Here is a 21558-nt window from a genome sequence, read left to right on the forward strand (position 1 = left end):
ATCCTTATCTTCAGATAGCTTTTGGCCTTGATAAGTAATGACTTATTATAACTGTAGAAAAAAATTATAGTGAATGCAAAAGTGATTCGCTTCAGAAATGGCCACGTATCTGTGTGTTTTGTAAAGTCCAGTTACTTAACAATAGGAAATCCAAAATGGCGACATACAATTGATTTTATCTTCAAAGTTTGTATGCAAGTTTGATGGTTTTGGGTTACATAAAAGCAAGCGGTTTGAAGAACAGGACAGTTCATATAAGAAAGGCTTGCTGTGCATACATACAACTACATTGAGGCATGACAGATTACTTGAGTCTACACGAAGAAGGCAAAGGGGGATGAATAAAAAAACTGCATTTGTTCATTGCTGAAGAAAATAACAATAACAAGGAAAAAAAAAATCATGCTAAACCCCATTCCTTTCAGCTGTTAGGATAATTGTGGGTGCTTAAATTACAGTTGGTTCAAATGTGTTTTTTTTTTATGGAAATCACTCCAGACAAGACATGAAGCCAATTGATGTAAGGGGCTAAATAAAAGAAAAAATACCACTTTGAGGTAAAAATTTTTTTTTAACCCCCCCCCCCCCAAAAAAAAAACTAGCCAATGATAATATCTATTGTTGATTTATTTTTTATTTTTATTTGCGATTCTGTGGTATTTAATTGCTATCTTGCCAGAGCGTTTGAGGGGATTACCTGCCCTTGGTTTTATATTTATGTTGCCTCTTTTATTTGGGACATATTTTTTGTTATTATTTTTAATTTTATTTATTAAACATTGGAATATTTTATTCAAATATTTATTAAATCCTTGTCAAAAGTTTAGCCATGCTGAAGACGATACCCAGAAACACGTGTCCATGGATAACTTTTATACACGAAAAAAATATTTAATAAATATTTGAATAAAATATTCAAATGTTCAATAAATGAAATTATAATAGTCAATAAATAGATTCTGACCCAGAAAACAGCAATTCTTCCTCCTTTGTCAGAACATTGCTCATAGAACAGACAACACGCTATGCCACATACAAATATCTGTGCATGATGTCACCAAGTTAATCAAGAACCTTGATTCCAGTAAAGCAACTGACCCTGACGGCATTCCAATTATAGTGTTGAAAAAGCTTCAACCAGAACTTGCTCCAATACTTACAAAACTGTTTAAGCGTTGTCTTAAGGAGAATTGCTTTCAAACACCCAGGAAAACCTCCAGTATGCCCTGTATTTAAGAATTCAGGTGATAGATCATCTCCCTCAGTACAGACCAATAAGTCTCCTGTGTGTCATGAATAAGTTACTAGAGTCCATATTAAATAAGGAAGTAGTCAACCACCTCAGCAGAAATAACCTCCTTAGTGACATGCAATATGGTTTCCGTTCTGCTAGATCTACAGCAGATGTGCTAACGGTTTTATCTCATAGGATTAGTGAATCTCTCAACAAAGGCTTCCTTTCTAGAGCAATTGCTCTTGACATATCAAATGCCTTTGATAGGTTATGGCATAAAGGCCTACTTCACAAGATTTCCAGCTACAGTATAGCTGGAAATGTCTTCTCAATTATTAAATAATTTCTCTCTGATAGGCTCATAAGAGTAGTGGTTGATGGGCAGAAATCAGAAACTCACAATACTGGAGTCCCTTAGGGGTCCATCCTGGGCCCAACTCTCTTCCTGATCTACATCAATGATCTCCCAAAACACATACTTAGATCATTTGTTGACATCTATGCTGATGACACTACCATCTATGGTAACACATCAAAGGCTATAAATAACCAAGTTCTCTCTGATTCTCTCTCCTCGGATCTTGAGTTCATGATACAATGGGGGAAGAGGTGGCTGGTTACTTTTAATGCATCTAAAACCAAGCTTCTATCTTTACATTATCAATGCTCTGATCCCCATCCCCATCTGACATCAATTGAAATGGAGGGCTCTCGTCTTGGAGAAGCTTCATGTTTTGACAAGCTTCTGGGCTTGACCTTTACTCCTGACCTGAAATGGAACACATACATTGAATCTGTTGCCACGTTCGCTGGAAGAATGGTGGGATTCTTCTATTGATTCAGTAGATATCTCATTGCTGATGCAATTCTTTATCTATATAAAAGCCAAGTACGTCCAGGGATAGAGTATCGTTGCTACATCTGGGCAGGATCTGCTAGAAGCAGCTTATCCTGCCTTGACAGAGTACAAAGTATCTTCGAGTGGCCTCAGGGCCTTGATAAGTTGGGACTCATTTGTAAAAAATAAGAAAAAAAAAAACAAGAATATGAGGAGTAAAGGACTAAGTTAGGGAAGTGAGAGTTATGAGGTTGCCAAACATAAATCCAAGGTGCATTTTCTATATTCTCTAGTGTTAAGATAAAGCTGTGGTTATATAAGAATCAAATCATAAATTACATTTTTGTAAGCATTTTTAACGGAAAATCAACGACAACGTTTGAATGATATTACTCACAGTTACTTCAACGGAACATCCAATTGTGTAGGCTGGGTTGTTGGTGGCTTCATCATGGCACAGAAGCTGAACAAGAGATGTCTTTCCAACACCTAAAGGAATTAATAACATTTATTATTAAAACGGAAATAGGAAAATTGTAATGACGGTGTGGAGAGATACAGCGGTAGGCACCGACGGATGGCGTATGCCTTTCGTGGATAAGTGCTGGCATTCGAACTCAGTACCCGTTAAGATACAAGAAATGATATGAAAAATAAAATAAATGCAAATTTAGGCACTATCGTGGTTTAAAGTGACAGTATAAAAAGACGTTTATTTTGTACCATGTGAGTGACATTTATTTTGTGTACATGAGGTTGCTGTTAGTTGGGAAGAGAACGAAAAGAAAAATATGACAGCTGATTGGGGAAGAAGCGAATGAGTGGTGGAAAAGAAAAAGTCTCTTAAGTACAACACTGAGAGTTAAGAAAAATTCCGACCCTTTTTTCTTTTCTTTCTCTGTTTTGAGAGCAAGCAAATGTATGGACGGAATAAAAATAGGAGGCTTTACTTTTGGAATGTCCTTCATACATTTCCTTTAGAAATTATTTATGTTGCCAATAGTAATGTTTAGTCCAAAGTATAAATACATTGAGTTTGCAGTGTTTCCCTTTTTGAGGTTTGGAATTTATCTCGCATTAAAGCAACTAAGTTTCTGTTCAAAATTTCTCCTATATTAAAAAAACAAGGTACTTATACAGTTTAATCAAGCTATTAAAAAATTAAAATATCAAAAAAAAAAGGTTATATTGTATGTATCCGTTTTGGACTGAAGATCTCTGAAAAAAAATTTCACTGAATTTGATCAAGTAGTTTTTTTTTACAGCGGAAAACACGTTTTTATGCCCCCATGTTGAAGGTAGCCATATTTGAATTTTTAGAACACACCATGTGGAGATAACTCAGTTTAAAACTCCAACACTCCCTCCCCATCTTTAATACTAGCTTTTCTTCCTAAAAATCGTTTTTTTGCTGTAAAAAAAAAAAAAAAAAAAAATAAATAAATATTTGTTGAAATTAAGTGAAATTTTTTTTCGGAGAAATTCATTCCATAACGGATATGTACAATATAAACTTTTTCGATATTTTCATTTTTTAATGTCTTAATTAAACTATACAAGTACCAAAAACAAAGAAAAATATGCATGATATACATGCCCATGACAAAACAAAAACGTCATATTCCAAAAGTCACATAAATTGACCAAGTAATTTTATTTTTAAAGAAAATTAAATTTCATGACTAACCAGAAAGATTGTCTTGCCTACCACTTTGAAAACAAAGTCAAAGAGAGATAACTCAACAACTTGCAAAATTCATGTAATGCCTACGAATTCTTATTAATCACTTAAAAATTATTTCCTTTATAAACTACTTTTAAAACTATTTGATCAATTTATGTAATTTTTGGAATATGATGTCTTCGTTCTGTCATGAGTATGTCCATTATACAGCTTTTTTGGCACTTGCCTATGTTTAGATAATGCTATATTTTGTGTTATTGTATAGGATATGACGATGGTCTAGTCATTAAAGATACGGACTGATGACCTGTGTGTTGGGACACCTAGTTCGTTTCATAAAAATCACTTTCAATTAGAATGTTTTGCAACCTTCACGTGGCCCCTCCTATAATCCTTGATGTCTTTCTAGAAAGAATTCTAGCTAGAAAAATATCGAGGAAACCAATGCCAACAATAGAATCTCGGATATATACAATATGATGATGACTTCAATGCATTTGGTTTTGTTTTTTTTTAACTAAAAGTTACACGAAACTTTAACATTTTCGGATGGAGTCTTCTTGAATTGACTTCCCCTGTTCAGAAAAGAGTTCTCCAAAAATAAAACAATAAAAAATAGATAAAAAAAACCCTCCAAAATAACCAAAACACACAAGGGTGAAAGTCCATTATGAAGCTGATTACAAGGATGTTGAAAATAAGAAAATGCCTTTTGGAATAAACACTCCCAACCTCCCCATGTTAAGAACGGCTTTCAGAATAAACACCCTTTGGAGGTTGGGCAACCAGTGCACATTAACCCGCACAAGCGCTGATTTTTCTTTATTGTTGTTTTTTTAATATTGGAGTAATTTGGGACAAGAACCATTAAGCCTGAAACCATTAAATATCAAGATATTTCATTTTTTTTTTTTTCTATGACAATTATTTTGTTCACAAAACATACACACACAAAAAATAAATGAAAATTTCCACAATCAATAAATATACCAGTGTTGACATTTAGTTTGTGCTTGCAGTCTCGTTTTTAACAATACACTGGGAAATTGAATGCGAGAATATTAATGAATAAAGAGAAAAAAAAGTAACTTGCAAATGCAACATTGTAAAAAAAAAGAAAGGTGTTTGTACAGATCGGGTTCCATGGCAGACAATATTGGCTCAGTAAATTTCGGTAATGAGTTACAACACTTGAAAAGCAACGACACACTCAAGAAACAGAAAACCAAAAATCACTTAACAATTTAAGTACTCTATTGGAAGGGGATCCATATCGACTCGAATGTTTCTGATTATGCTTTACAGAACAGACTGAAAATGGCTTGGCAGTCACTGAACAGTCATTTGATACTGACATTGGTCAATGTGCGCTAGAGTCTCAACCAAAGACTTAACTTAAAAAAGTTGACTTTTAGGGCTACTCGGGCTTGTTTTGAACACATATCACATTGAAAATTTTTGCAGGTACGTAGTTTTCATGAGATAAATACCTTTACTATCCAAATGTATTTCCATATTGTTTCCACTGGTTGTCATGCTTGTTTTCACATGTATGGGTGCGTGTTGGGGTAACTAGTTAGTTCAAAATCATATTTTTGATCATTAGCCTTAAATTGTCCAGAAATAAAATTCTTATTTACTTTTGCAACTCTTGAAAATCGAACATTAATCCGATGTCTTAATCGCTGGCGGCCAGTCGATAATTTAAGGATTTTACCAGAGATCAAAACCACGTTGTTGTGCACAAAAATCAGTCAAATATTTAACTTACAAATTAGAGAACTTATTTTTTTATGTGGACATAGATACTTATGCAGAATACAGACTGCGTTATCGTCGGCATATTCCGAACAGGTTACATAAACCGCTGGAAAGTCAAAACAGAATAGTAGGTACATCCAACCCGTTGTGTAGAACGTCATTATTATACACAATAAGTTGTGACGTCATCATTTCGTGTGTTTGGGTCAATTTCTATGGAAGATCATTTATGCAGAAATTTATGAAGAAATAAAATGTACAATAAAAAAATGGATAAAAAGCAATATGACTTACCTTTTATAAAACAAATAGGCTTTTAATAACGAACTACACAGACGATTAAATTAATTTTAACCTGTTCTGTTGATACATGTATCTAAAGATGCTGTGCTTACAGGCGTCCATACTTTTTTGGAAAAACGGCGCAAAATTTGAATATCACCGATTGTCATTTTAAATAATCAAATCCAAACGAATTTTTTTAGTCGATTTTGCTTTTGTGATTTTTATTATCTCAAGAGTCATACATTCTATTATATGAATATATTTGTATTATTATTGGAAACCTATTACATAAAAAAAGCTGTTTGACTTCATATCGCGTAATAATTGAATTTAATATCATTTAAAGCTTTTTAAAAAATAATTATTTTTTAGAATTCTGTTTTTTTTTGTTGTAATTCAAATAATTATTTTATTTTTTAAAACATAATAATATTGATTTTATGGCCATTTTTATTTACAACCTTAAGGTAAGTGAAAAAATGATGGAATTATATATATATATATATATATATATATATATATACATAAAATTCCATCATTTTTTCATATATATATATATATATATATATATATATATATATATATATATATATATATATATATATATATATATATATAAATAACTATTTTCTAATTATTTGATCTTTCCAGCATTAAAAAATGTTAATTTTTATCGATCTACATTTATTTTTTAAGTTTTCGTAACATGAAATATGGGGGGGGGGGTGAACACCTAAAAGCAATATATTTCTTCTAATATATTTAGCGAAACCTACTTTTATTATGTAAGTTTATTTGATAATGAATAAATATCGAAAATTTCAGGAAAATATGACTATCATTGTATTTTTGCTAGATTTTTAAAACATGGGTGTGTGAACTGAACGGCTTAAAAAACGGGTATTATTATACAAACACAAAATACAAAACGTCACTACATAGGAACGTTGTTTTAAAGCGTCGATAATGTAAACACGATTTTTGTCTCGCGTTTTCATTATTTTTGTGTGCTGTAAAAATATTTTTCAAAATATTAGCAGTTTATTTGAAGCTTCTTTTAAATGGTAAAAAAAAAAGTTAGTATGATAATATCAAATTAAATTAGTGACATCGTGTTACATAGGAGGGGGGGGTAAAACTGTGGCGCGCTGGCGCGCGTTGGAAGTACCTACAGAATAGTTAAAAAGCCCTCTCATTCCTCTATTACATTATTTCGGCAGGATCCGTAAACTGCACAAGTACTTTTTCATTGAAATTACCATACGATGGCTGTTTTCAATTATAATTATATATTTTTCTTTTTAATTAACACTGACCATTGTTTTCAGTAAAAATAAAATAAAATAATAATAATAATCATAATAATAATAATAAAGAAAAACACGAAGTTTTTGTTCGGCACTTTCCGCCGGTTTACCTAAGCTGCGCCGCTGCGCGGTCTGTACTCTGTATAAGTATCAAAACCTATTCTAGAATTTACTTTTAAAAATAAAATTATAACAGAGAAAGAAACTAAATGAACTAAATGGTAGTAAATGAAAAACGAAAGACACGCCTCTATTTACACAAGATACATTTTTATATGAACATGTTTTTACTCTTTGATGTTAGTTATTTAGTTTAATTCTTTCCGAAATATCGGCACTCAAAAGAGGGGAAATAAAGCTTCCGGTAATTTAGCTTTTGCATTAAATAAAACAGGGGGAAAAACGCATTCAATAAATTTACCTGAGTCTCCAAGTACAAGGATTCGTACTTTATATATTGCTGCCATTATTTTATTCTAAAAAAAAAATTAAAAAAACAACACAACTCTTAAGAACTAAAGAGTTACACTTTGTTATAGAGTTATCCCCCTTAGATTCATCCAATATTGTCACACTTTACATGACACAACCTCTGACAGTTACATACTTAGGAAACGAAGCTATTAATCCTGACATAGTGATATGGGACAAGAAGGACAAACAAACAATCCTAGTAGAATTTTAGTGTTCCTAATGATGCTGGCTTAATCAGAGCCAAGAGGGAAAATATAACGAGATATCGAGGTCTTATGCACGGCATGAAAAGAAACTGGAATCTTATGAAGATTTCCAGTAATTATAGGTACAACCAGACTCATAAAAATAAAAAAATACATAGCAATATACCCGATGAACTAAGTGCGAGAGAGATATAATAAAAATTGCACTTAAAAGGACGGTTACAATTTTTTTTAAAAGATCTCTCGATGAGATATGTCTGGCATCCTACAGAATGCTAACCCTCAAGTACAAAAAAAAAAAATGATAAGAAAATTATGAAAAAAGAAGAGATTTTGAATGCTTACCTTGAGGAAAATTTAAATGCATACTTTGAGGATAATTTGAATGCTTATTTTGGAGAGAATTTGAATGCTTATTTCAGGGAAAATTTGAATGCCAATTTGGGGAGAATTTGAATGTCTTACTTTGGGAGAATTTGAATGACTATTTTGGGAAAATTTTAATGTCTGTTTTGAGAGAATTTAAATTAATATTTGGATAAGAATTTTAATACCTATTTAGGGAAAAATTTAAATACCTACCTTGGAGAGAACTTGAATGCTTACTTTCAGGAGAATTTGACTGCCTACTTAAGGGAGAATTTGAATGCCTACTGGGGAGAATTTTGAATTCTTACTTTGTGAAGAATTCGAATGCTTGCTAGAAACCATTCTCGAGTGTCTTCAGTCTCTCAGTACAGGGTTTTGCCAAGACAATGCCATAAGCATACTTCACATCACAAGTAAAACCTGATTAAATCTTCAAAATAACATAGTATTCAAAGCTCAAATAAGATCCCCTTAGCACGTCTATAAACTGGTTCATACGAGCAATATTGTCTCTTTTTCTAGTAATGTTACCTCAAGTCACAACACTTAGCTGGATACTCCACCAGACCAGATGAAGTCTAGTTCTGGAACCTGATAAAACGAAGAGATCACAATAAAGATAAACTATAACATAGATAAATGGCCAATTAGAAAAATGAAAATTGGTGTTCGTCACTACTTTATTAACTCAAAATTTAAGAGATAGAGAATCCTGATTGAAAACTTGGATATCTATGTATTTCATACAGAGTTCAAATGTTAACCACAGGTGTGGGGGGGGGGGCTTGATTTTTAAGAGCAAACTGAAGTTAAATAAAAAATAAAGAGAAATCTTTCTGAACTGAGGCAATCCCCCCCCCCCAATCAATAACTCTCCTTTTAGGAGAACTGAATTTCTCCTACATTATAAACCAAACTTGTATCTAACTCTGCCCTTGTGGGAAGGTAAATGAATAAAGACACCGAAATAAAACCTGCCACTACTGTACGGCTTGCTTAGGGATGGGATCCTTCAAAGATGAGGCATAGCTTGGTTTCCTATTAGATGGTCATCTTTGTAGGCATTACTTCCTCCACGTTTTGATTTATTGTTGAGTGTCCCTACTGAGAATGCTGATGGATCCGATCATAGTTAGTTGTATAAACTTCCAGTACCTCTTCGATGTGAGCTGAATTAACTCCTTTCTCCGATTTTAAACTGATTTCATGTTTAACCTTGATGCAATGAGAAGATGGTAAATAACTCAGGATTATGTCAGAGTAAAGTATGGTTTTGTTAGGTATTAGAAGACTATCCTCCCAGGAATTACATCTTCTTTCTGGAGGAGTGATTTGTTTATAGCCAATCGCCTGAGGGGCTTCTTCAGGGGGATACATACAAATGGTTTAAACCATGACCAAAGTTTGCACCCATCCAAATTGGATTCCACATTATATATTGATATCATGTCTAACCTTACTACGATGGGAGTGGAGAGGTAAATATACTCACTATTTTTTGCTTGACCGCAGATGGGGACATAACCTTTCACTGGGCTCCTTTGGGGAGATATATAATTAATGTGCAAGACGAGATGGGCATAATAAGCTACCCATTTTCTTTGTTTGTTCGGCTTACTCTTTCTTCTTTTCTTTTCACTTCTTTTGTCATCAAATTTTTACATTGGAGATGCAATTCAAATAAATGCTAAAAAGCAAATGACTTTAATTGCTACTCTATTTCTTTCTCCACTTTGTTAAGATTTGCTCTCTCCACACCTTTACTATCACATCGGTTTTCACAGGAATGCATAAACTCAAAATATTTTTAAACCAATAAAAATCATTTCAAACTCCTAAAATAAGAATTCAATGTGAAATTATGCTACAAGAAAAGAGCTCTTTTCTTGTAAGTAAGAAAAGCATTAGATAAGTAAAAATGAGATTAGGATAGACCGAGATTCGAACCTTGTAAGCAAGGTTCAGAAATAGGGTCAGAAATGGAATTTAGCATTGTTCAGTTCACATAAAATAGTTTAGATATGTTGTAGTAAAAGGAATTTTGATTGTTCAATTCTTTTTATGAAAACTAAATTAAAATAAGGTCATCTAGGAAATAACGAACAATAGCAAATTAAAAACATATTGAAAAATAAGTTAGGTCGAAAAATAGTTAGTATAGTAAGTATTCTTTGCCTGCAGAAATGGTTTGGAAACATGTGCGAACCACGCATGTTCAGGCCATGTGGGTCGATCACGTTTTTGGACACATGTATGACATCGTGGCTGAAATGAATTCTCAATATAGGAGCTAGAGTCGAAGATGAGTTAAACAGAGAGAGACGGAGTCCAGAGTCGAGTCCGGATCGAATTAGAGAAGGGTCCCTCCTCTGATTCGATTCAAAGGAAAAATAAAACCAGCAAGATCGACAGATGAGGAATGGAATTAGAATGTATGACATCATATATCACCCCCCTCCTAAAAAAACATCCTACCTGATACACTCTTATGTGTACAGTGGAGCATATTTAGCAAGAAATTGAAGTTGCAGGAAATTTATGAACATCCTGGTATGACTATCCTGGCTCATTTCATTGGATTAACCAAAAAGGGCATTGGTTATTTGAAAATCATCATTCCAGCTTACAAAAGATCGTTTTATATTCCTATTCTTCAAACCGTTTATTTGGTGTTGTGGGTATGTTGATATAAGTATGAAATAAGGCCCTGAGCAGAGGAATTCTTACAGTTTTGCTTCTATGTTTTAGGCCTTGAAATGGAAGCAGAACACTGCAGACATCTGATGTTTTTCTTTACTACAGCTAGTAGCGTTTAATGTTGGGACAATTAATGGAAATCGGAAATATCGGAACTGTTAAGGATATTGGAATTGGCATCAGAATTTAAAAAAATTGTGCCCATTTTCCGATACAAAAGACAATACTTTGCCCTTATTTTTGTTTGTTTAAAACATAATTTTCCACTGTTGGTATTAATAATAAATATCTTACTTTTTAATACCAGTGAAACTAAAATCCATAGATCACTCCCCACAAGTGTACTGTTATACATTTGTGAATATATATGCATATATTGCATGCGCTTTTAAAGTTATACTAAAATAAAAAGTAAAACTCAACAACTCTATAACTAAATATTTAGAGGTTTTAAAAGAATCGGAATCGGTAATTGTATTGGGACCCCCCCCTCCTTTGGGACCCCCCCCCTTCTCTCGATCATTGGAGATCATTTTATATTGCATAATCCTGTGGCCAGATTGGCTGAGTATGATCTCTCTGTAGTCTGTGCATTACCACTAGTCCGCCTTCATTGCCCTCTGGCCCAGCATTTACATCTCCACCGTTTACATGGACTATGCGCCATAAATCTAAAATACACCATAGCATTCTATCTACACTCAAGTTGTTAGGGGATTGCAACCCCGTAATCACTCCTCTTTCCCATTGCATTGTACATTGTGCATTTGGTGGTTTCATCCAGACGTCTTCTCCTATTTGGATTCTTGAGGGTTCTTGCTCATTGCTTTCTGAGGATGTATCTCTTGAGTGATTCCATTCATAATTAAAAATTGATCTATGTTGCACTGTGTTCTCTCTCTGTCCGACCTTGGGAGTCATGTTGTACTAGAATGTGGCATCTTCAGGTGATATCCTTCCTCTTTCAGCTATCGCTATTATCATCCAATGGTATCGCTCCACTATTCCATTTCCTCTGGGCCTATAGGCTGCCCTGTAATAACTTTTTATTTTCCATTTCATAACATCGTCTGGAAAACTTCTGAACAAAAAAACAATGCCATTGTCCTTTATCACCTTCTTTACTGCATCTCATTGAAGCATCACCTTTTCCAATTCCTCTGCAACTGCAGATGCTGATTCTGCATGTAACTCCCTCCATATTGCCAGTTTACCAGGTCCACAATCAATCATTGACAAGTATGCTCCTCCACAATAGTGTGTTATATCTATAGCTAATCTTTCCCAATTCTTAGAAGTCCCAATTTCCCCAGGGTTATGTATATTTGGGGCAGGATCAATCGATTGGTATCAAACACAATTCTTAACCATTTTCTGAACTTCTTCCCATTTATATAAAAATTAACTTTCTGTACCAAATATAATGTTCTTTCCACCGTCATTTAATGCATGCCACCTAGTTCATTAATTCCTAGGCAGCTTCTTCCTCATACTAATGCATACTCATACATTCTCAAACTAATACCTGTTTTTTTATTTGTGTTAAGGCATCTGCTTTGTTTCTCTCTAAAGGCACAAAAACTGCCTTTATTTGCAATTCAAATTCAGATACTAACTCTCCAAGCATCTCTAATCTTCGCTTTACAATCATTTCTCCAGCACCCTTTGTTTGTATTCTTCCACTTTCTTCCACTGCAGAGTTCACCCAATTTAGTACCATGGCTGAATCGGTTCTTATTCCGATTTTTGTCAACCCCCACTTCATAGCTAAATTGATGCCTTTTACAACAGTGTCTAATTCGGCCATGTTAATATGATTATAGTCATTTTTTTTCTCAACCACGCTGCATCTTCCACCACCAAATTGCCAATTTCCATGACCACGCTGGTTGCAATATTGCTTGCATCACACTACACCACTCCTATTTCTGTTTCAGATATGCGCTAAGTTCCAGTAAGAGGATCATTTTTTCTACATCAGCTATTTATTTATTTATTTATTTATTCATTATTTATTTACTTTTATTTATTTATTATTAATTTATTATTTATTTATTTATTTATTATTTATTTATTATTTATTTATTTATTTATTTATTATTTATTTATTTATTATTTATTTATTATTTATTTATTATTTATTTATTCATTATTTATTTATTCATTATTTATTTATTTATTATTTATTTATTATTTATATATTATTTATTTATTATTTATTTATTATTTATTATTTATTTATTATTCATTTATTTATTATTTATTTATTATTTATTTATTATTCATTTATTTATTATTTATATATTATTTATTTATTATTTATTTATTATTTATTATTTATTTATAATTAATTCATTATTTATTTATTTATTATTCATTTATTTATTATTTATATATTATTTATTTATTATTTATTTATTATTTATTATTTATTTATTATTCATTTATTTATTATTTATATATTATTTATTTATTATTTATTTATAATTTATTATTTATTTATTATTCATTTATTTATTATTTATATATTATTTATTTATTATTTATATATTATTTATTTATTATTTATTTATTATTTATTATTTATTTATTATTCATTTATTTATTATTTATATATTATTTATTTATTATTTATTTATTATTTATTATTTATTTATTATTCATTTATTTATTATTTATTTATTATTTATTTATTATTTATTTATAATTTATTCATTATTTATTTATTTATTATTTATTTATTATTTATCTATTATTTATTATTTATTTATTATTTATTATTTATTTATTTATTTATTATTTATTTATCATTTACCTATTATTTATTATTTATTTATTATTTATTTATTTATTATTTATTTATTTATTATTTATTTATTTATTATTTATTTATTATTTATTTATTCATTATTTATTTATGTATTATTTATTTATTATTTATTTATTCATTATGCATTTATTATTTATTTATTTATTATTTATTTATTTATTATTTATTTATTATTTATTTATTTATTATTTATTTATTTATTTATTTATTATTTATTATTCATTTATTTATTATTTATATATCATTTATTTATTATTTATTTATTTATTATTTATTTATTATTCATTTATTTATTATTTATATATTATTTATTTATTATTTATTATTTATTTATAATTTATTCATTATTTATTTATTTATTATTTATTTATTATTTATCTATTATTTATTATTTATTTATTATTTATTTATATATTATTTATTTATTTATTTATTACTTATTTATTTATTATTCAGAATTTCTTGTATTACTTTGACAGTTTTGCCATCAACTCTGCCCTCCCAGTCTACTCCACTTGCTCTTCTTTTAACATAACCACATGCTACTGGATAATGCCCCAACAATTTGCCACAGATAGAAAATAACTCCCGTCTACTAATTTCTCCTCCTATCTCTGGGGTCTCATTGCCTCGTCTGCATATGAGCTCTCCCATCTTTCTTTTCATTTCACTTTTTTAATTTTGCTTCCTTTCTTCAACATCGTTCTTAAAACAGCAGCCATAATTTTTGGCGCAACATTCAGTCCAAATCCAAGTCATGTTAAGCAATAAGTTTTCCCTTTATAGCAGACCAGCTGGTACTGCCATAGTTCCTCTTCTACTTGCAGCTGCAAGTAGGCAGACTTAAGGTCCACAATCACAGTTGCTCCCTCCAACCGTCTTATCTTTTCATCAACACACATCTATTATATTGCTCCGTGTATGACACGCCACAAAACGGTCCAATTCACTGGCTTGACTTTCCCTTTTGTGGCCTGGAACATTACCATCAATGGTACCACACCTTTTCCATCTCCCTTCCATGATAAAAGAATACATTGCTATCCACCTTTTCACCTCTTTCTCAAACTCTGAGGTTTTCTCACTTTCCAGTGAATTCTTATAATATGTCACACTATTCTGTAACACTAAAGGCTCTCCCTTCTATTTCCATTTTACTGTCCATTTCTCTGCATCGAAATTTGGCTCAAAGTCTTTATCCTCAATTTCATAAACATCTGGCTGATGGGCAGATACGGTATAATGTATATCTCCAAATTTTAGTTCAGTGTTGTTTATAGTTACACCTATCTCATTGATTGCATCCGTTCCAATTATGACGTCAATACCGTCATTAATATCGCCTCCACTTTTACTCCATGTAATATATATATTCTTCTCCATTTGTTTTTACTTTCTGGGATCCTTTACATTTTATGGTCCTTCCATCAACTGCTTTCATGATGCCACACCTACTGCATCCACTCAAAAGTCTAGACGATTAAAGTAGTGGTGCACTCAGTATCGACAAGTGTAGTCATTGTCATATAGTTGACCACCACATCTATTATTGAAAGATGCCAGTACTGCACCTTTATTCTGTTGCTGGAGTAGCTACTAGTGCAGAAGCTTCCCTTGCCTGTTTCCTTGACTCTGAAACAATATCTTGCAATGTGGTCAAATTTTCTACAGTTGTATCACCTTACTCTAAGTAAATCCTTACAATCTTTTTTATAAAATGCGGTCCTCGACATCTGAAACACTGAATGCTTGTTGATTCCTTATTTCTTTGAGTATTGCTTTGTGCACTCACTATCACTGTTCAAGTCTCTTAAATTCTTTTGCTGACCAAAAGCCGTGCAGTTGGTATTAGCTTACTAATGTTCATTCTCTCTATGTGAGGTAATTGTTGTAGTGCTACAGATACATCGTCTGAAAATCTTGTAATGAAAGCAAGTTTAGCTGTATGATGCAGCCCTATCCCTAGTATCCTACTAGTCCAGCTAATCTTTTGATTGTATTGGTGTAAACATCAACTGACTCTCCTGTCCACTTGAATTGCTTTAGCCTTTCATATTGTTACGACCCGGAATGTCTAGGGGTAAAAGTCGTAACACAAAATATAAAAAAAAATTATTTAAAAGAAATTAGTTTTTCCAGGTTTTTAGGTACGGGAGGGATATATCTATTTTCTCGAAAGACATTTATAAACACAAGACAGGAAAAACACATCCAAGTAACAATACCGAGGCCAATGGAAAAATTAACACAATTTTATTTACATATATAAAAATATATTGTAACGAAAGTAAAAGAGAATGTGTAACTGGATGAACAAACAAACTTGAAATAGATTCGAGAGAGAATTTCCACGCAAAAGAAATAAACAGTCCACACCCTGTCGTCTGCTTTTAACTCCAAAATGGAAGGATATCCTTTTTGTGTTTTTGTTTTGTAGTTGCTTTCATATATGAGAGAGAGATATAGAGAGAGAAAAATAAACAATCGACTCACTCAGCGCCGGGTTTTAAATATTTCTGTCGCATTCCTTTCTTTTGAAACAATTTCATTCCTTCTTCCATTGGATACATCGTCATTCCTCATTATCGCCTTTTTTTCGTTTTCTTTGTTGTCAAAATATATCGTTCATTTCTTCGCCATCGTCAGCACCACAAACGCCATCACCATCGCCAACAATGTCGCTTCCCTGACCCTCCTCCTCGGCTGCTATATCGTAACTGTCTCGCCACCCTGCGCCGCTCCTTTCCCTCTCTCTAATGGTATACCTTTCTCTCTCTCTAATGGTATACCTTTCTCTCTCTCTTTGGCGCCCCCTCTCTCACTGTATGTACCTGCATCTCTCTCGCGTCACTCCCTCAATAACACGCGAGGCGGATGCCTGCAGCTTTCCCTCTCTCTAGTTTCATATCTTCTCTCTCCCCCTCTCTCTTTCTTTACAGTTTATAGGCGTCCCCTCACTGTATTTTCGTATGTTCTCTCTCTCTCTCTTTTTCTTTTCTGGATGTTTACAAATTCACTGAGAGCAGACGACAATATAAAGCGCGATAAAACAGAATTTTCTCTCTTGACCTTTTTTTTTTTTATAATATTAAAAGTAATTATTGTCTCAAATTATATATTTTTTCACATATTTTTAACCCCCCCCCATATTAAAAAAAGAAAATCTTTTCCAAAGATTTTTTTTTTTTTTTTTCATACTTATTTTGTCCAGTCCCACACGTTTTCGTGTGATATTGAAGTCTCTTGGAATTATCTTACGATCTTCTAAAAGAAACAAGAAGTGTTCTAGGTTATCCATATTATACACGGGATAAAGCATCAGCACAAACGTTGTTCACTCCTCTGATATGCTGGATTTTCAAGTTATATTCTTGTAGAATCAAACTCCAGTTTAATAATCGTCGATTTTGATTCTTCATCTTGTATAAGAAAGTAAGGGGGTTGTGGTCAGTATAAACGAGTATTTGCGTACACGAGGAAGAAACATACACGTCGAAATGCCTTAAGCTGAGGACGAGGGCTAACGTCTCCTTTTCAACAGTCGAATATCCCCTTTGATACACATTAAACTTCCTGGAAAAGTAGCTAACTGGATGTTCAATACCGGCTGAATCTGTCTGGAGTAATACGGAACCAAGACCAGAATCACTGGCATCGATGGCTAAACGGAATGGCTGTGAGAAGTCAGGGGCTTTCAAAACAGGTTGAGAACATAGTAAAGATTTGATTTGCTCAAATGCTTTTTGACAAGTTGGGGTCCAGGAGAATTTCACCTTCTTGGACAGCATCTGGGTGAGTGGTAATGCTATGTCAGAAAAGTTTCGACAGAATTTCCTGTAATATCTGGCCATGCCAAGGAATCGCCTCAGACTCTTCAAATTAGCAGGGGCAGGGTAATCCACGATGCCTTGAATTTTTGCCTCAACCTGGGATACCTTCCCGTAGCCGACTGTATGTCCTAGGTATATAACTTCAGCCTTGCCAAAGTCGCTTTTAGCTAAATGAACCGTGAGGTTTGCCTGCCGAAGTCTATCCAATACGGCTCTCAAGGACGTTATGTGTTCAGCCCAGCTCTCATTATATACGACGATGTCGTCGATATAGATTTCAACACCGGATAGATCTCGCAAACATGAATTCATCATTCTCTGAAAGGTGGCTTGGGAGTTCTTCATCCCGAAGGGCATGACTCTGTATTGGTACAAACCATGGCGTGTAACGAAAGCCGATATCTCTTTAGCACGCTCAGTCAAGGGTACACACCAATATCCTTTGAGTAGGTCTAGCTTAGAAATGTATGTGGCCTTGCCAATTTTGTCGATGCAGTCATCCATCCTGGGTATGGGGTGAGAGTCTGACTTTGTGATAGCGTTCACTTTGCGGTAATCTGTGCAAAAGCGAACGGATCCGTCTGGTTTTCCAACTAACACACAAGGAGATGACCAGCTGCTCTGGCTAGGTTCAATGATGCCATGCTCGAGCATGTATCTGACTTCTTGTCTAATTATTTCTGCTTTATGTGGGCTTACACGATATGGGTGTTGCTTAATGGGGGTGACCTTTTCGATTTCCACATCATGTTGCACGATGTTTGTTTGTTTAGGAACGTCGGGAAAGAGATCGCTATAGCTCCGAATGAGGACGGTCATATCGTTTCTTTCGCTATTTGTTAAATGAGATAGTATGGGTGTAAGATTGGCTAATATCTCTGAGTTTGATAGCCTCGGAGGGTGGTTGTCTTTCCCCGGGATCCTTTCACTGTCCTCCTCGGGTCCTTTTATGGAAGCGGACGGAGTTGTGACTACAATAAGGTTTATTTTATCCCTTTCAAAATACGGTTTGAGCATATTGATATGGCACATCTGTGTCGCCTTTCTACGATCAGGAGTATTTATTATATAGTTTAGTTCACTGACCTTCCGAGCAATGGTGTAGGGGCCGTGGAACCGAGCCTTAAGTGGATGACCAGATAATGGTAACAAAACAAGCACATTGTCTCCGACTTTGAAAGTCCTGGGGGTAGTATTTCGGTCATAATGTTGTTTCATTCTGGCTTGAGCTGTTCGTAATCTTTCACGTGCCAGTCAGCTGGTTTCATATAGTCGGTTTCTGAACCTTGACACATACTCCAGTATGGGTTCACAGGTGACTCCTTCCTGCAGCCATTTTTCTTTTAACAATGCTAAGGGTCCACGTACTGAGTGGCCAAATATTAGTTCGAACGGGCTGAATCCTAGAGACTCCTGTGTGGCGTCTCGCGCTGCAAACATCAAAAAGAGAATACCCTCATCCCAATCTTTCTGGTGACTAAGGCAATAGGTCCGGATCATGGTTTTCAGTGTAGAGTGAAATCTCTCTAGGGCACCTTGAGACTGGGGATGGTATGCGCTTGACTTTACGGTTTGTATGCCCAGTACACTCATAGACTGTCGAAACATCCTGGACATGAAATTCGATCCTTGATCAGACTGTATTACCCTCGGTAGTCCGACCATGGAGAAGAAGTTGAGAAGAGCCCTTGTGATTTTCTCAGCAGATATGTTCCTGAGCGGGACTGCTTCTGGAAATCTGGTAGATGCGCAGAGGATAGTGAATATATACTGATTTCCTCGTTTGGTCTTAGGAAGTGGACCCACGCAGTCGATTAAAATGTGGCAAAATGGTTCTTCAAAAGCGGGTATAGGATGTAGGGGGGCGATTGGTATCTTCTGATTCGGCTTGCCTGCCATCTGGCAGGTGTGGCAAGTTTGGCAAAAGTTAGATACATCTTTGCAGACTCCAGGCCAGTAAAAGTGTTTGGTGATCCTATCATAGGTTTTACGGACACCTAAGTGGCCTCCCAAGGGGCTTCGTGTGCTATTTCCAACACTTCGGCCCTACGTGCCTTTGGTAACACTAGTTGGTATATCACCGCCCAGTCTTCGTGAGCTGGGGATTGCGGGGGCCTCCATTTCCTCATCAGTACACCATTTTTTATAAAATATCCAGAGGGTATTTTTTCCAGTTCTTCTTTGGGCAGTGCTTCTTCGAAGAGGGGGGAAACCCCATCATCCTTCCACTGTTCTTGTATGATCAGTTGCCACGAAGCGGGAACTTGTAGGGAGGTTTCGTTGGTATGGGTATTATTTGGATCTGTGGGTGGCGAGTTGAGCTTCCCGTCAAGATTCATGAATGATTTCGATAGGTCGATTTCCTCATCTTCCCTGGACTGATCTTTTGCCTCTAACCTTTCCTCTGCTGTTCTTTTTGCGGACTGGGCACGGGTTACTGCACACGCTGGGAAGATGCCGGGGTGTTGTTCCTCTATCATCTCAGTGTTTTCTGAAGTGTTTGGCTCCACCATCACTCTCGGGTGGGGAACAACTCTTTCGCCGGCTAGATCATTCCCAAGTAACATCGAGATACCCTTCATGGGTAGGCTATCGACTACGCCTACTTCCACCAGACCACGTACTATATTCGAATCAAGAGAGATTCGGTGGATCGGTACATTAATATACCTTCCCCCAATCCCGCGAATTATGACGGATTCTCCTGTCGCCGTCTGTGACTCGCATGGCATACTCTGTTTTAAAAACAGCGATTGGGTTGCTCCAGTGTCGCGAAGGATTTTTACTTTCCGCCAATTCGTGTGGTCAGTTATCGGATATATCAGACCATCCGACACAAATGGTTGGAACTCCTCCCTGATTTTATCGCCGTCGTTCTCTGCAGGGGGTTGGTAGGTGGTAATAAAGCCTTGCGGTTTACCAAGTGGTCTTTTCATCGAGTTCACATTTTCCCTTGCAGGGCAGTTCATTGCAATATGTCCAACCTTCCTGCAATAATAGCACGTTACAGGCCTATGTGTCTTTGTCATTTGATAGGTGGGTGGTCGGATCGAGTTGTTTGGGGATCTGTTTCTGATGTCAGGGGGTCGATATATCTTACTGTCTGGACTATGCCCTAAGCTGTGGGTAACGCTACTTGTTTTCCGGGAGTTCGAGCGGGTCTTGGATAATTTTAGGGGTTTATTTTCCTCGCATGCATGCGTCAGGGCGTACTCGTCGGCAAGGATCGCCATTTTGTATGTTGTGTCAATCCGCCTCTCGTCCAGGAATAATTTTAGTTCACTAGGGAGGCAGCTCTTCAACTCCTCCATCAAGATCATTTGACGGAGTTTTTCGTAATCAAAGGTGGCATCTTTAGCCGAGGTCCACCTATTGAAATGAGTTTCTTTCTGACGGAAGAATTCGACATACGTATGGTCTTCTTCCTTTTGGCATGACCGAAATCATTGCCGATATGCCTCAGGCACTAACTCGTAATTATGGAGGATGGCACGTTTCAGGCGGTCGTAGTCGATGCAATCTGCTAAAGATAGGGAGGTATATACTTCCTGTGATTTTCCTTTCAGCGCTGTCTGTAGCAGCATCGGCCATGCATCCCTGGGCCATTTAGCGCTCAAAGCTATCTTCTCAAAATGTAGGAAATACCCGTCCACATTTTCTTCATGGAACGTCGGCACGAGCCGGATATTTCTGGGGATGTTGAATTCTTCCCTTCTTTCCTGACGGGGTTCAGGTCTGCTCTCTCTCAAAATCCGCAACACGGACTCGTCCACTAGGTCATTATCGACCAAATGTTCCGTCACTATCTCAATTAGTTTGGCTTTCCGCATACCCGGTCTGTAGTCTAACTCATACTCTCTCGCTATCGATAATATGTCATCTTTTTTCATCTTGCACAGTTCTTCAAATGACGGTGACTCTAGGAATGCTTGAACCAGTGCCATCTTTTTTTTTTTTTAAACACCTCTTGTTACTTTAAATGTGTCCACTGTCTAGTGTCTTTGGAGAAGGATATTCCCGGACGAGAGACCCATTTATGTTAC

General features: G+C 34.9%; 1 protein-coding gene across 2 annotated transcripts in view; it reads right to left on the reverse strand.

Moving 5' to 3' along the window:
• The window catches only part of LOC145286181 (rab-like protein 3), a 41682-nt gene extending 34052 nt beyond the window's left edge, over positions 1–7630 (reverse strand). For both annotated transcript variants that reach the window (XR_013869118.1, XM_080134970.1), the window contains exons 1-2: positions 7531–7630; positions 2470–2561 (exon numbers count right to left, since the gene is read on the reverse strand). Coding sequence is in view for 1 of the 2 variants with exons in the window: in XM_080134970.1 (XP_079991096.1) it covers positions 2470–2561; positions 7531–7576 (138 nt within the window). In the remaining variant the exon portion in view is untranslated. The remainder of the gene's footprint in view (positions 1–2469; positions 2562–7530) is intronic.
• Between the last annotated feature and the right edge of the window lie 13928 nt (positions 7631–21558).

Source organism: Euprymna scolopes, chromosome 10 (genome assembly GCF_053919585.1).
Source record: "Euprymna scolopes isolate OS-2025 chromosome 10, ASM5391958v1, whole genome shotgun sequence".
Taxonomy (NCBI): domain Eukaryota; kingdom Metazoa; phylum Mollusca; class Cephalopoda; order Sepiida; family Sepiolidae; genus Euprymna; species Euprymna scolopes.